Source organism: Symphodus melops (genome assembly GCF_947650265.1).
Source record: "Symphodus melops genome assembly, chromosome: 18".
NCBI classification, from domain to species: Eukaryota; Metazoa; Chordata; class Actinopteri; order Labriformes; family Labridae; genus Symphodus; species Symphodus melops.
The window spans coordinates 20,452,840-20,464,369 of NC_136708.1; the positions used below are offsets into that span (position 1 = coordinate 20,452,840).

Below are 11,530 nucleotides of genomic sequence, written 5' to 3' on the forward strand. Positions count from 1 at the left end.
CTTTGCCTGCATGTCATGTTCATGTTGAAGTATATCATGGCTGTCAAAGAAAGTGACCATGCGATGTTTAATGGGCTATACTCTCCAACGTCTCCTTCTTTTCTTTCCAATGCCACACACTCATTTTCATTCGTTTTTAGGGACTGTCAGCATTCATTCGTTAGAGAATGGAGATTAATCACGCCGTAGATAACCCTCCGCCGTGTCTCCGTCGTCACGGTGATCGGAAAGAAACTCTTCTACACCGTCCGAGGAGCGCCTGAATGGAGCATCAGTCAATGGTGTAACCTCTGGCCTACCAGAAGGTCCTTACTTCATTTCAAAATGAAAGCAGGGTTGAATTCAAATGACAAGAACTTTCAGCTTGTTACAATACAAAATTTCAAAATAAAAGCCTAACCTTTTTTTTTTCTTTTTTAAATACGAAACAGAATTAATTTTTAAAAAATTTGATTAATCGCGATTAACATTTGTCAAAGTTTGACAGCCTTATATATTTTTTAAATGCTTTGCAGGGTTTTGATTTTCTTTTTTCTTTTAATGCATTTCATCTCATTGATACAGAACCTGTGAGGCCACATGGAGACCCTGAATGTGATAATGCAAAGGCTGCACTTTTAAAATGACTTTATTTAAGAATATTACACATAATCTTACAATGTCAACAAATTCAAGAAATAAACCAAAAATAAATAAACAGCTGATTTAGAATAGGGACAATGTGTATGTGCATTCAGCAGCAGCAGCGTGTCTCATGAAATGCAGTGTGGAGTTTCCCCCAAAGACTATCAACACAGCTGTATGCTAAACTACACTGTAGAGAGGCTAGTTAACAGAGTGACATATATTAAGATAATGAGTTTACATAATACTTTTATAAACAAAGTGCAAACAAGCAGCGTTGTTACCATGGTTTTAACTTTGTGTCAGGCGCTTGAATAAAACTAAGACGGACTTGAATAACATTAAAAGCTTCTGAGAGGAATATTCAGTTTGTGTCAGGTTTGGCGCCCCCTGTGGACAAAGTTATAGTGCCTTTTTTTGTCTGTGTTATCGGGCTTTTACAACTGCACAAAACTCCTGAAAATCTCCTGAAGTTTTCGGGTTGAGCTGAATGTATGAACACAAACAGCTTCATTTTTTACACAGACTTTATTTGGAGTTTCTTCTGTCAAACCCCAAGTATTTTTTTGTTCATCTATTGCAGGGGTGTCCAAAGTGCGGCCCGGGGGCCATTTGTGGCCCCTGAGTGGATTTTTTGTGGCCCTTGACTTCAAATCGAAGAATCAGAAGATTTTGGCCCCAGGCCTCATCAGATGGCATATTTCGTTCTTTTTTTTTTTCTTTTTCATGTTAGCGAGGGAGACCTATAAAAGCCTGACTATTCTTTCCAAAAAATTAGAACACAACAGTTTCCCACTGCAATTAGTTATTGTGCATTTACATTATTTTTTGAAGAGGTCAAAATACCAAAAGTTCCTTCCAATATTTAAAAAAAAAAAAAAAACCCTGTGGCCCGTGAGCGATTCTAACGCGACAATTTTGGCCCGCAAGAAAAAAAGTTTGGACACCACTGATCTATTGTGTTTACATTCCCTTCAATCTGTGCACAAACCATCGGCTGCATAGCTACAATGAGTGAGCGCTGGCATGTCTCCAAATGTGAGCTGTAGTTTTTGAAGAAGTGAGCCAGGAGGATTCCAGGGTCAGACCACCTGAAACGATCTAGACATTTTCAGGAGCACATTGGAAAAACAGCATAAGTATAGTGTTTTTAATAATGAAAAAACTAAAATGTTTCTGCCGCCCGTTGTTAATCACTTCTTCTAACAACGACCCTGCAGCAGCAGTTTCAGGCATCAAATTTAAACGTATAGAAGAAGTCCAGCGTGTTGCTGATGGTTTTGGTCGTTTAAGTCATAAAGAGACGTCAATATTTACTTCAGTCTGTTTCATAAATATTGATCACAGCTTAATACTTCTTGTTGCACCGCTGCGTGTGTTGATACAAAGAAGAGCACAGTTCGTGTCCCTCCTCAGGCTGCGTCCGTGGGTAACCGTGGACCAGGCGATGGTCACGTACTCCGAGACGAACCACAACTCTGCCTGACCGCGTCTCTCACCTCCCGTGGATGTCAAGCCACCCAGGTCAGGAGTCGAAGTTCTCAGCCAACTTCCTATATTACAGAATCGGGTGATGTAGAGTCCTGTGACACATGTGAGTTTAATGAATTTATGTAGAAGTTCTCAGCCAGCTTCCTCATTCTTTTATTGCAGCGTTCAGTCCCGACCGAACCAGTGTGAGTATCTGTGATGACTGTCCGAAACATGACCGCGTCTGGAACATCTTCAGACATTATAGATTCAGCTCCTTTCAAAGCTGCTTTGTCAAGGTTTGGATGGAAGAACTTGTAATAAATAATTTTCAATAAGAGGCCGAAGACATAAACTGCAGCAACACTAACAGCAGCTATTATCGCCCTTAATGGTGAGATTTCAAAATAAGGCGGATCTGAGATCATTTTCCAGCACCACAATCCGCAGAGGACGGAAATGTCAGTCAGTATGTATCCATGATAGAGCAGAGTCCTGAACCTGGTCCTCCCCTCCACCACACCGAACCAGTCGAAATACCAAATCAGGCCCACGGTGGCTCGGTAAAGCCATTCTCCACACGGACCGTCCATGAAGTCGGTCTTGGATCGCCAGACGAAGAAGAACAAAACGATCCACGAGCAGACGAAGTGGGTGAAGATGAAGCAGGGCAGCACGGAGGCGAAGAGGGCGAGGGCGGTGATGCGAGACGCGATGAGGAGCAGGTTCCAGAGGAAGTAGATGATGGAGGAGACGATCAGCTGCTTCTGTTTCTCGCGCAGGAAGGAGCGCAGGGAGCGGTGGTACATGGTCACACTGCAGGCGATGGCCGAGGCTGAGCCGAAGGCCTTGAACACTGAGGAAGAGGAGAACGGGTTAACCACAGAGGGCGACTCAAGAGGGGGCTGAACGAAGGTTCTGAAACGCTCTGCACCTGTCCAGGGGTCGAGCTGGCCCTGCTGCAGAATGATGGTGAGCATGAGGACCAGTTGAGGGGCGCTCTCTGAAAACGTCTCGATGAGCCGCAGCATGCTCAGGTCATGGCTCAGGAACACGGCGACATCTTCAGCCGGGTTGTTGAACTTTGGGAAGAAGCTGCGTATCGAAACCTCCACCACACTCGCATGCCTAAAAAAAACAAACACAAAGTTAAAATCACCATGAATTCAATATTTATCTGATATAGCGGGAGCAGCAGAACCTGTTTGATGGAGTGATTTTAAATCTCATCAGATTATTTTAATTTGACTTTATTATTATATTATATGAAAAATCACCGTGATCCATTAAAAACAGTCTAAAAACAGTGTGCTGTATTTGGGGAAACTGTGGCGTGAACTCCTGAGTCACCACGAACAAAATAAGACAACATGATATCACGTGTATCACGCACCGTACGAGAAGGAACTGAAACACGTTAAGTCATTCATGTGAGGAGAACAACTTCATGTCATATCTTCTATCATTACTTCATCCATTATGTTCCTGAATCACAATGACATAAAACAGAAAGTGGAAGTGAAGTTTTTAATATCACTAGTTCAAGATAATTTAACTGAGAAAAAAAAAGTAAGAATTATTTCATCTCCTGTGAGGACCTTTAAGTCTGTATTGACTTTGGAGAAATCACTACCTTCAGTGTTTATTAAGAAATGTGTCGTCCATCTTGTTTTTACTAGTAAAGCGTATCATTCGTTGGCAAGTGTTACACAGGAAGTCTGCAGCGTGCCATTTCAGCCCTTCGTCACACACCTACCCTCCGGCAGGAGTTTTAGACATTAAAAATAACAGTGTGGAAGAAGTCCATCATCAGGATGAGACTCTGGTTTGCTTTTGTTGCTCAAAAAGACACATCAGTATTCATTTCAGTCGATTTCATTGACGGCAAAAAAATTCTCTAAGGAGCTTTAAAGAAACCCGGATTCTACTTTTTTTTTTTTGGACAGATAAATAATTACAAACATACCAGACACAATCAGCAAAGATCCCTTTGTCATCCTCAGGGACGATCAAAATGAAAACTCACTGGAGCTTCAGTTTGACAACAAATAGTTGCTCTTGTATCATTTCATACAATTTATAATTCATAATATTGCACGAGTAAAACCATTTAATTGTTACCAAAAATATAAGGCTATTATTTCTGAACTCGATCTTAAAATGTGTTTTCCATTAATCATCTGGATCTTTTATCCCTTTCATTTACAATTCAGGCTTCTGCAGCAGCGTCTCTTGGTGTGATGTGGATTATTAATGAACCTTCGGTTGTTTTGTGGTGAACTAAACACAACTTAGACTTCATATAAATCCACTTTCAGGGTCGGGGAGCTCGAGCTTCAGATACTTTAATGTCAGTAATCATGACGTGCTCAGACCCAACGACCACAGCGATAACTCACTCCGCTCGTCTTAAAGCACCATCACACAGCTGACCGTAACCATGAGCAACCTTAAAGGCAAAGTGCATCATGTCAAACAGCCACTCGTGCCATTTTATGCAAAGTCTCAAACTATAAAGAAGAATGAAGTGAGCTTTAGATCAAATCATTTACACGATCTCAACCTGAGGAAAAAAAGATCTGTAAAATAAAACGGTGCCTTTATTACCTTTATCATTATCCTGCATCTGACACTGATCAGAATGTACAGACTTAGTTCTGACCTGTGTATCAGTGTGTTTTAGGTGTGTTTGAAGAACAAGTGCTGCACTCATGATTTGTTTATCAGAAATGGAAACCGTTTCCTGAACAGGCGAGCAAACTCCGGGTGTCGCTCCCTGATAAAACGAAACAAACTGCCTTCTTTCAAATACATTACTTCACTCTCTACACACAACTTTCCACACACACACACACACACACTCTACAGTGAGCCTGCACACAGCTCCTGGAAAACACCAGGAATTCTTGAGTAATAGGAAGCACACACAACCTGAAGTAGACTCCCAGCTGCAGTACATGTAGGAGCTTGAGCTGTCCCTTATTCACACATTGTTCCACCGTCGTGTCCCTCCTGAAGTCTTCATACTTGTACCAGAGCCAGCTGAAGGCCTGGACGAGAACAGACGAGCCCACGAGAAAGAGCAGCAGGACCCCGAGGCTCACGTAGGCCTCCTCCTGGTACAGAGACACCACGGCCCAAGCATCCAGCCCGATGTCGAGGAGCAGGAACACAAGACCCAGACAAGTGAAGAGGAAGTCCACGGGGGAGTACTTGAACACACCCATAGTTCCTGTCAGAGTTCCAGTCACACAAAGACTCTGAGTCTGGTGCAGCTACATTCTTATGAAAAGAGTGTTTGGAAGATAACCGAAAGTAAGTGAAGATCCAGAGTTCAGTATTTAAATCGGTTGTGACTCCTCCCACCGACTGACCCTCCTTCTGGGGAAACTTAAAGGCACACTGTGAAAAAAAATATTACTATGACAAGTTAACACCCACATGTAACACTGAAAGCTGCCAACAGCCTGATACCATGACAACCATATTGACATCTGGACACCTGAGCTGTGAAATAAATACAAACGGATGTAAAAAAAAAAAAACACAAGTTCAACAGAGGATTCAACAGTGTTTCCACTTTAATAATTGCACATGGCGAATGAGGTAAAAGATTAACTACCAGCCCTGACCTTGACTTTTGGTTGCAGCAGAGTTAATGTGGCAGAGACGTAGATCTACTACACCTGGATTGAACATTCACTGGAGGAAAATCGTGAACTGAATTAGCATAAAAAAAAAAAAAAAAAACAACCTCCAAGAAGACAAATGTTTTTAAAATGCCCGGAGAGGAATGTGTGACCCAGTTCCACATAAACGGAGAAGTTTGACGAATGCAACTGTCAAACACGCCGAACAGAAACAAGCAGAGCGTTTGCACCTCTCCGACATCTGACGCCGCGGTGATGTCATCGCTGAGCTAACACAGAAAGAATCAGCGTTTGACTTTTGACTTGTTCAACTGAACTGTGAACGTGGCTCAAAACTGGCAACCCGTAGAAGTCACACGAAACAACTTTGGAAAAGGAGAACTTATTGTTACATTCAAAGTCCTGAAGTAGCTTTCTGCAGTAACACACACACACACACACACACACACACACACACACACACATTTAGACAGCCTTCATGTTCTCGCAACGAACCTCAGAAATTTTTAGGAATTCATTTGAAGATTTACTTCACATTCAGAATAACAGTCTTTTTTTTTTTTTTTTTTACATTTTGCCGTTGTAAAAATTGTAACGTTTTTACATGTATTAAAAAAAAGGCGAGGCATTCACATAGCCGTATCTAAATGCAAAGATATCTAAATATGTTTGTCTTTTGTAGAAATTGTTTTAAATTAAAATGACATGTCATTTAGTTTTTCTATAAAAAAGTTTTTAAAAAGTAAATTACTTCAGAGGAGATTTGAAAAAAATACAAATCTATAAACAGCCAGATAAGTGCAGCTGTTCATGTTACGGATCATTTCAGTTTGTAAAACTATGAAAAGCAGCACTGAGGTGCACCAAAGTGATGGAGTAACCACATTTTGTCAAGCATGTTTCTGATTGGTCGAGAGAACTCCAGGAAGTGCTCCATATTGTTATAAATGCACTGATGTTATAAAAAGGGTTGGACACATAGTGCCCACTTTTGTAAGTACAGTATTTTAGATGAATGTATACTGATGAAGAAGGTGAGACTGAGATTGTTGAACACACACACACACACACACACACACACACACACACACACACAGAGGTAAGACTAATCAAAGATGTATAGACTCTTCGTTTTTAGCAGTTTTTAAGACCTCTTGCTCGGAGTAAAAATGAGTAGCATGGCAAGCCATCCGTTTGTTGAGAAGCTCTGAGGATATGGCTCCGTCCTGGATGGAAAAGTCTCGAAATGTCACTTCTGCGTCTGGCAGATCGTTGGGCAGCCCTGGGTCCCTCATCGGGGGCCTCCACAGCTTGGGGTGGAAGCAGCAGTAGTAGAGGGTTTTAAAGAGCAGCCCCAGGAGGTAGGTGAAAGGCAGAGTGACGAAGAGAGCGAGGGCGTACGACTCGGTCTGCACCGGGTCCTTGTAGCACCACCAAGTCACCAGCAGGATCACTCCGTCAGTGGTGATGAAGGTGTGGTAGATGATGCTGCGGGCCCGGGTCCGACCCTCTGCGACATTAAACCAGCTGAAGTACCAGATCAGGCCTACGGTGGCCCTGTAGAGCCACTCCCCGCTGACGCTGTCCATGAAGTCTGTCCTCTGTCGCCAGGCCCACAACACAAACACGAGCCACAGCGCGAGGAAGTGGGCGGCGATGTACCCGGGCAGGACCGACGCAAAGAGGGCGAGGGCTGCCACGCGCGGGGCTATGAGCAGCAGGTTCCACAGGAAGTAGATTAAAGAGGAACCCCAGCCCTGCTTGGCCTTGTCGGGGAGGAAGGAGCGCAGAGAGCGGTGGTAATCCACCACCATCCAGGCGATGGAAGTGGTCGAAGCAGCGATGCTCACAACTGCAAAAAAAACAGAAATGTAACCATCAGTGTAGCAACCGCAAGGAAGTGAACACAGCTGGCGTTTGAGGTACCACATCCCAGACACGAGGTTTTAACCAAAGTGGGCCAATAAGAGCCTCACACTGAACGGTCCTGGCCTTGTTTGTGTACAGCATGACGTAGATCATCAGGGTGAGCTGAGGAGCGCTCTCGCAGAAGGTCTCGATGAGCCGGAGCATGCTGAGGTCGTGCGTCAGGTAAACGGCGTACTCTGAGCCTTCCTCCTTCCGCCACCACACCCTGAAGCCTTGTCGTATGGCGGAGATGTGCCTGCATGGATGAGAGGAGAGCTGACGGTAAGAAAAGCTTACATTTACAGTCATGCAACAATCATAAAACAATGCAACCTAACCGCCTGTAAGCGTTGACTAACATGCATTCTGACGTGATGCATTCACTTCCCCACAGTCCAAACATCCGCTGCCTCGTTAACTGATTTATTCGTGCAGTTTTTTCCCCACATACGGGATTAACCGGTTGCAAAACTCAAAGTCTATGCATGGTTCCTGCCCCTGTCATACGTTATTAACTCCAAAGGAAGAACCCGTTTTTAACAGAACCATGAGAAACACTCGTGCAGTGAAGGCGCCTGTGCATTACTCTGTCTCCACTCCTTTAGAAGTCATTTCATTCATAAATACAATGCTTACAGTTCTGCTTTATTTATTTATTTGCATCCACTTATGGCCCTGTCTGTTTAACTTCAATGGTTGTATTTTTTTTTGTATCCACATTTAAAGGATCCCGTACAAACAACTTTGTCCACTTCTCTTTTTAGTTTAGGGGCCGGGAAATTTATCAAATATTTAAATCGAAACCGAAATTAAGAACCTCTAATTGTCCTGATTTTGTCCATGTCGATGACTTTGATTAATTTCAGGTCAGTCACGTGACATCCAATCCTCACATGGAAGCACTGTCCATCGTTTGGAGAAGACAATGCTGAACAAAAAGAAACGTAAACACTGTGGAACAAAATGTTTAACAGAAATGGAGGTTACTTATAATTCTATCTCTATTCATTCTTTTATTTTTCTATTGTTTTAAAGAAGTTCATTTCTACTTTCAAACTGGAATGTGTTGTTCTCATTTTTAAGCGATGCTTTGATTCAATAAATAACCACACAAAATAGCTCATCAGATGCAGACTGTCATTAGAAAACATGTCCCAGCTTTAATCGTTGATCACATTTACAGTAGAGACCATGTCAGTGAACTGTGAAGAAAAAAAAGAAATAATCGTGCACTTGAGGTCATATCAGCCAAACCTACTTTACTTTGTTTTTTTGTGTGTGTTGCATCACTCAGACTGGATGTTTCATACAAGTCGTTTCTGCAACACTTTCCACACAGTGTGAAACAGACAGATTTAAAGTTGTTATCAGTTTAACTCCTCTCTCTCTCTCTTGACTCATATTAAGTTGCATTACATCGATCATGTTTATTCATTCACTTAGTTTTACCTGCACAGGAAGCCCAGCTGCAGCACATGTAAGAGGCCGGACAGCTTCACCCGGTCCCCGAAGAGCACGGTTCCTCGTCCGGTCAGGGATCTGAACCCGGGAAGCTCTCGGTCATACTTTAGCCAGAACCAGCTGAACATCTGGACCACGACGGAGGACAGCACCATGAGGCCGACCAGCACCCCGAACCACAAAAAGTCCCCACGGCGGTAAAACTCAGTAGCCACCCAGGCGTCCGAGCCAAAGTCCACCAGAAACGTACAAACCCCGACCACAGAGAAAACGAAGTCAATCCAGGAGTATTTTGAAAAAGTCGCGCGCTCCATACCGACCTGATGCTGCAAAGCTAACGGTCATTAGCTAACGTTCATTAGCTAACGCCGCGCTCCGTTATTTCCCCCCCGACGCGACTTCACCGTCTTCAACCCCTTCAGGACAAAGTGGACAACTCTTTCACATCGCAGCAACACGTCGAACTCACTCAGAGAAAGCATCTTTTAACTCGTTACAGGCACGTGTTGTTTGTTTACTATTTAACGAGAAGTTTGACTTTAAAGTGAGAAAAGTGTCTCATCGGAGAGAGAGCAGCTGGTGTGATTGTTATGCTGCGTTCAAGTGCTGCTCGGTCCGTTCGGCTTTCCGACTTCAGTTTATTTCAGGAAAGTTGAAACAACCGCAAAAAAACGTGTTGATGCTACGAAGAAGACTATGCAAATGTGTTTGTTAGCCTTTACGTTATATTTAAGCATAAAACGTTGATGTGAAATAATAATGACAATGTTAACATAGTAATGACGATTCAGCCGTCACGGGGAAAATCGTTTTTACGATGTGTCCGCCTCCCCGTCAACACACCATAAAGGTGCATGTTTGTGTCGTTGTAAGCCCCGCCCATCGCAGCCGGTACGCGCAGCGACAGGTCGCAAAATCCAGGATGGACAGGTTTTTAAGTTTTAAAGACCACCCTGCTGGTTCAAAAAAAGAAAAAAGGTTGAGCCGATGAACAGTTTGAGTGATGTGAAAAGTATCAACGTTTCTAAAAAAAAAAGAAGAAGAAGAAGCAATCATTTAAAACATTGTTCAAGAGGGCAAAAAGTGCTTGTTCATTCACTAATTGTTGCATAATTGTTTGCTGGTTTTGCGTGTCTTTAAATCAGTGGCGATTCTAGAGTCTGGTGGGGCCCTTAGGCATAAATAAATTGGGGTTCCCTCCAACCAGCATTAATCACCATTTTGTCTGCCTGTGTGCTGAGATTTCATACTGTCATTTGAACATTTTGAGCCATGTGATTTGGTTTAAATGGTTTAACAAACAGAAGAATTAGAGATTTACTTTAGTGATCCACACAAGAGGAAATTCTGTTTATTCGTGCCTAACGAAGTCGGTATAATAAACGTTTTTCCTACACATCCTACATGTAGAGACTACTTTCTTTTACTATTTAAAAAGACCCAACATTAACCTATAGAATCCATTAACACAGCACTAGGCAACATGTACAGCAATGAATCTGTTGCGTTCTGAAACATGATCAATGTCAGGCCAGTAGGTGGCACAGTGGGACAGCTGATAAAGCAGATAAACAGTGCCTGTGTAGGAAATTAGTCATTCATTGAACAAAGTGTTTCCAATTGAAGCCCCAAATGAATCCCGCCAAAGGTGTTTGTATGAATGTCCCAACAATAATCCACACGACTTGTTATGTTTGAGAATCAGGAAATAATGTGTCCTATTTGATGTTTGATGATAAATTGCTGCGTGAAAAGTTATGGTGGGGGTCCTACAACAGCTATACTGGAGCTCTCCTGGTGGCTTTTAACTACAACAGTGTGCCAGGGACCCATTTTTACTTATGACGAAAGTTTGCTTTAGTTAAGAAAATATAGCAGAGAATTGTTTCAATTCTCCAACTTTCACATTTCACCAAATCTACTTAGTGCGTCTTTAATTTTTTAAAAATCATTCAGACAACTGCAGCTGATCCAGAATGCTGCTGCTATAGTCCCACCCAAAACCAAGAAAATGGATCACATCAGTTCAGTACTGAGGTCTGTCAGAGAATACATTTTAAAATCCTGCTGCTGGTTTATATAGTGCTTAATGGTTTTAGGGCCAGAATACATGAGTGACCTCCTGTTTAACTGCAAACCGTCCAGACCTGGAACAGGTTTGCTGTCTGTCCCCAGAGTCAGAACTAAACATGGAGAAGCAGCGTTCAGTTTCTATCCTCCTTTTATCTGAAACAAACTCCCAGAAAACTTCAGGTCAGCTGAAACTCTCAGCTTTCTCAAATCCAGGGTAAAAACTAACTTGTTTACAGCTGCCTTTAACTAAACTATTTTAATAAAGATTTCAGTCTTTCATTATGGACTGTAATGTTGAACTCTTTTTTGTATTCCAACTTCAATTCATTTTATTTGAATTATTT

General features: G+C 42.5%; 2 protein-coding genes across 3 annotated transcripts; both read right to left on the reverse strand.

Annotated features, from left to right (window-relative positions):
• Window positions 1-1,582: 1,582 nt before the first annotated feature.
• On the reverse strand, window positions 1,583-5,530 carry LOC306839201 (XK-related protein 8-like). Of its 2 annotated transcripts, XM_079367756.1 has the most exons (3): window positions 5,026-5,530; window positions 3,029-3,222; window positions 1,583-2,950 (listed from the first exon to the last, which is right to left on the reverse strand). In XM_079367756.1, exons 1-3 carry the CDS (start codon window positions 5,319-5,321, stop codon window positions 2,178-2,180), a joined length of 1,263 nt encoding a protein of 420 aa, XP_079223882.1. In that variant the 5' UTR covers window positions 5,322-5,530; the 3' UTR covers window positions 1,583-2,177. The 2 variants fall into 2 exon arrangements, with proteins under 2 accessions (XP_079223882.1, XP_079223881.1); XM_079367755.1 differs by having other exon boundaries at window positions 1,583-3,222.
• Window positions 5,531-5,657: 127 nt separating this feature from the next.
• On the reverse strand, window positions 5,658-9,757 carry xkr8.3 (XK related 8, tandem duplicate 3). The gene is made up of 3 exons (XM_079367650.1): window positions 9,102-9,757; window positions 7,721-7,908; window positions 5,658-7,596 (listed from the first exon to the last, which is right to left on the reverse strand). Exons 1-3 carry the CDS (start codon window positions 9,425-9,427, stop codon window positions 6,854-6,856), a joined length of 1,257 nt encoding a protein of 418 aa, XP_079223776.1. The 5' UTR covers window positions 9,428-9,757; the 3' UTR covers window positions 5,658-6,853.
• Between the last annotated feature and the right edge of the window lie 1,773 nt (window positions 9,758-11,530).

What these genes read in the sequence shown, in the direction of transcription:
- xkr8.3 (XM_079367650.1), bottom strand. Translation starts at nt 9,427, where the DNA reads ATGGAGCGCGCGACTTTTTCAAAATACTCCTGGATTGACTTCGTTTTC. An exon ending in CAGCTGGGCTTCCTGTGCAG is followed by an intron (nt 7,909 to 9,101) that starts GTAAAACTAAGT and finishes TCATCCATGCAG; the next exon opens with GCACATCTCCGCCATACGAC. An exon ending in CAAGGCCAGGACCGTTCAGT is followed by an intron (nt 7,597 to 7,720) that starts GTGAGGCTCTTA and finishes TTTTTTTTGCAG; the next exon opens with TTGTGAGCATCGCTGCTTCG.
- LOC306839201 (XM_079367755.1), bottom strand. Translation starts at nt 5,321, where the DNA reads ATGGGTGTGTTCAAGTACTCCCCCGTGGACTTCCTCTTCACTTGTCTG. An exon ending in CAGCTGGGAGTCTACTTCAG is followed by an intron (nt 3,223 to 5,025) that starts GTTGTGTGTGCT and finishes TGTTTTTTTTAG; the next exon opens with GCATGCGAGTGTGGTGGAGG.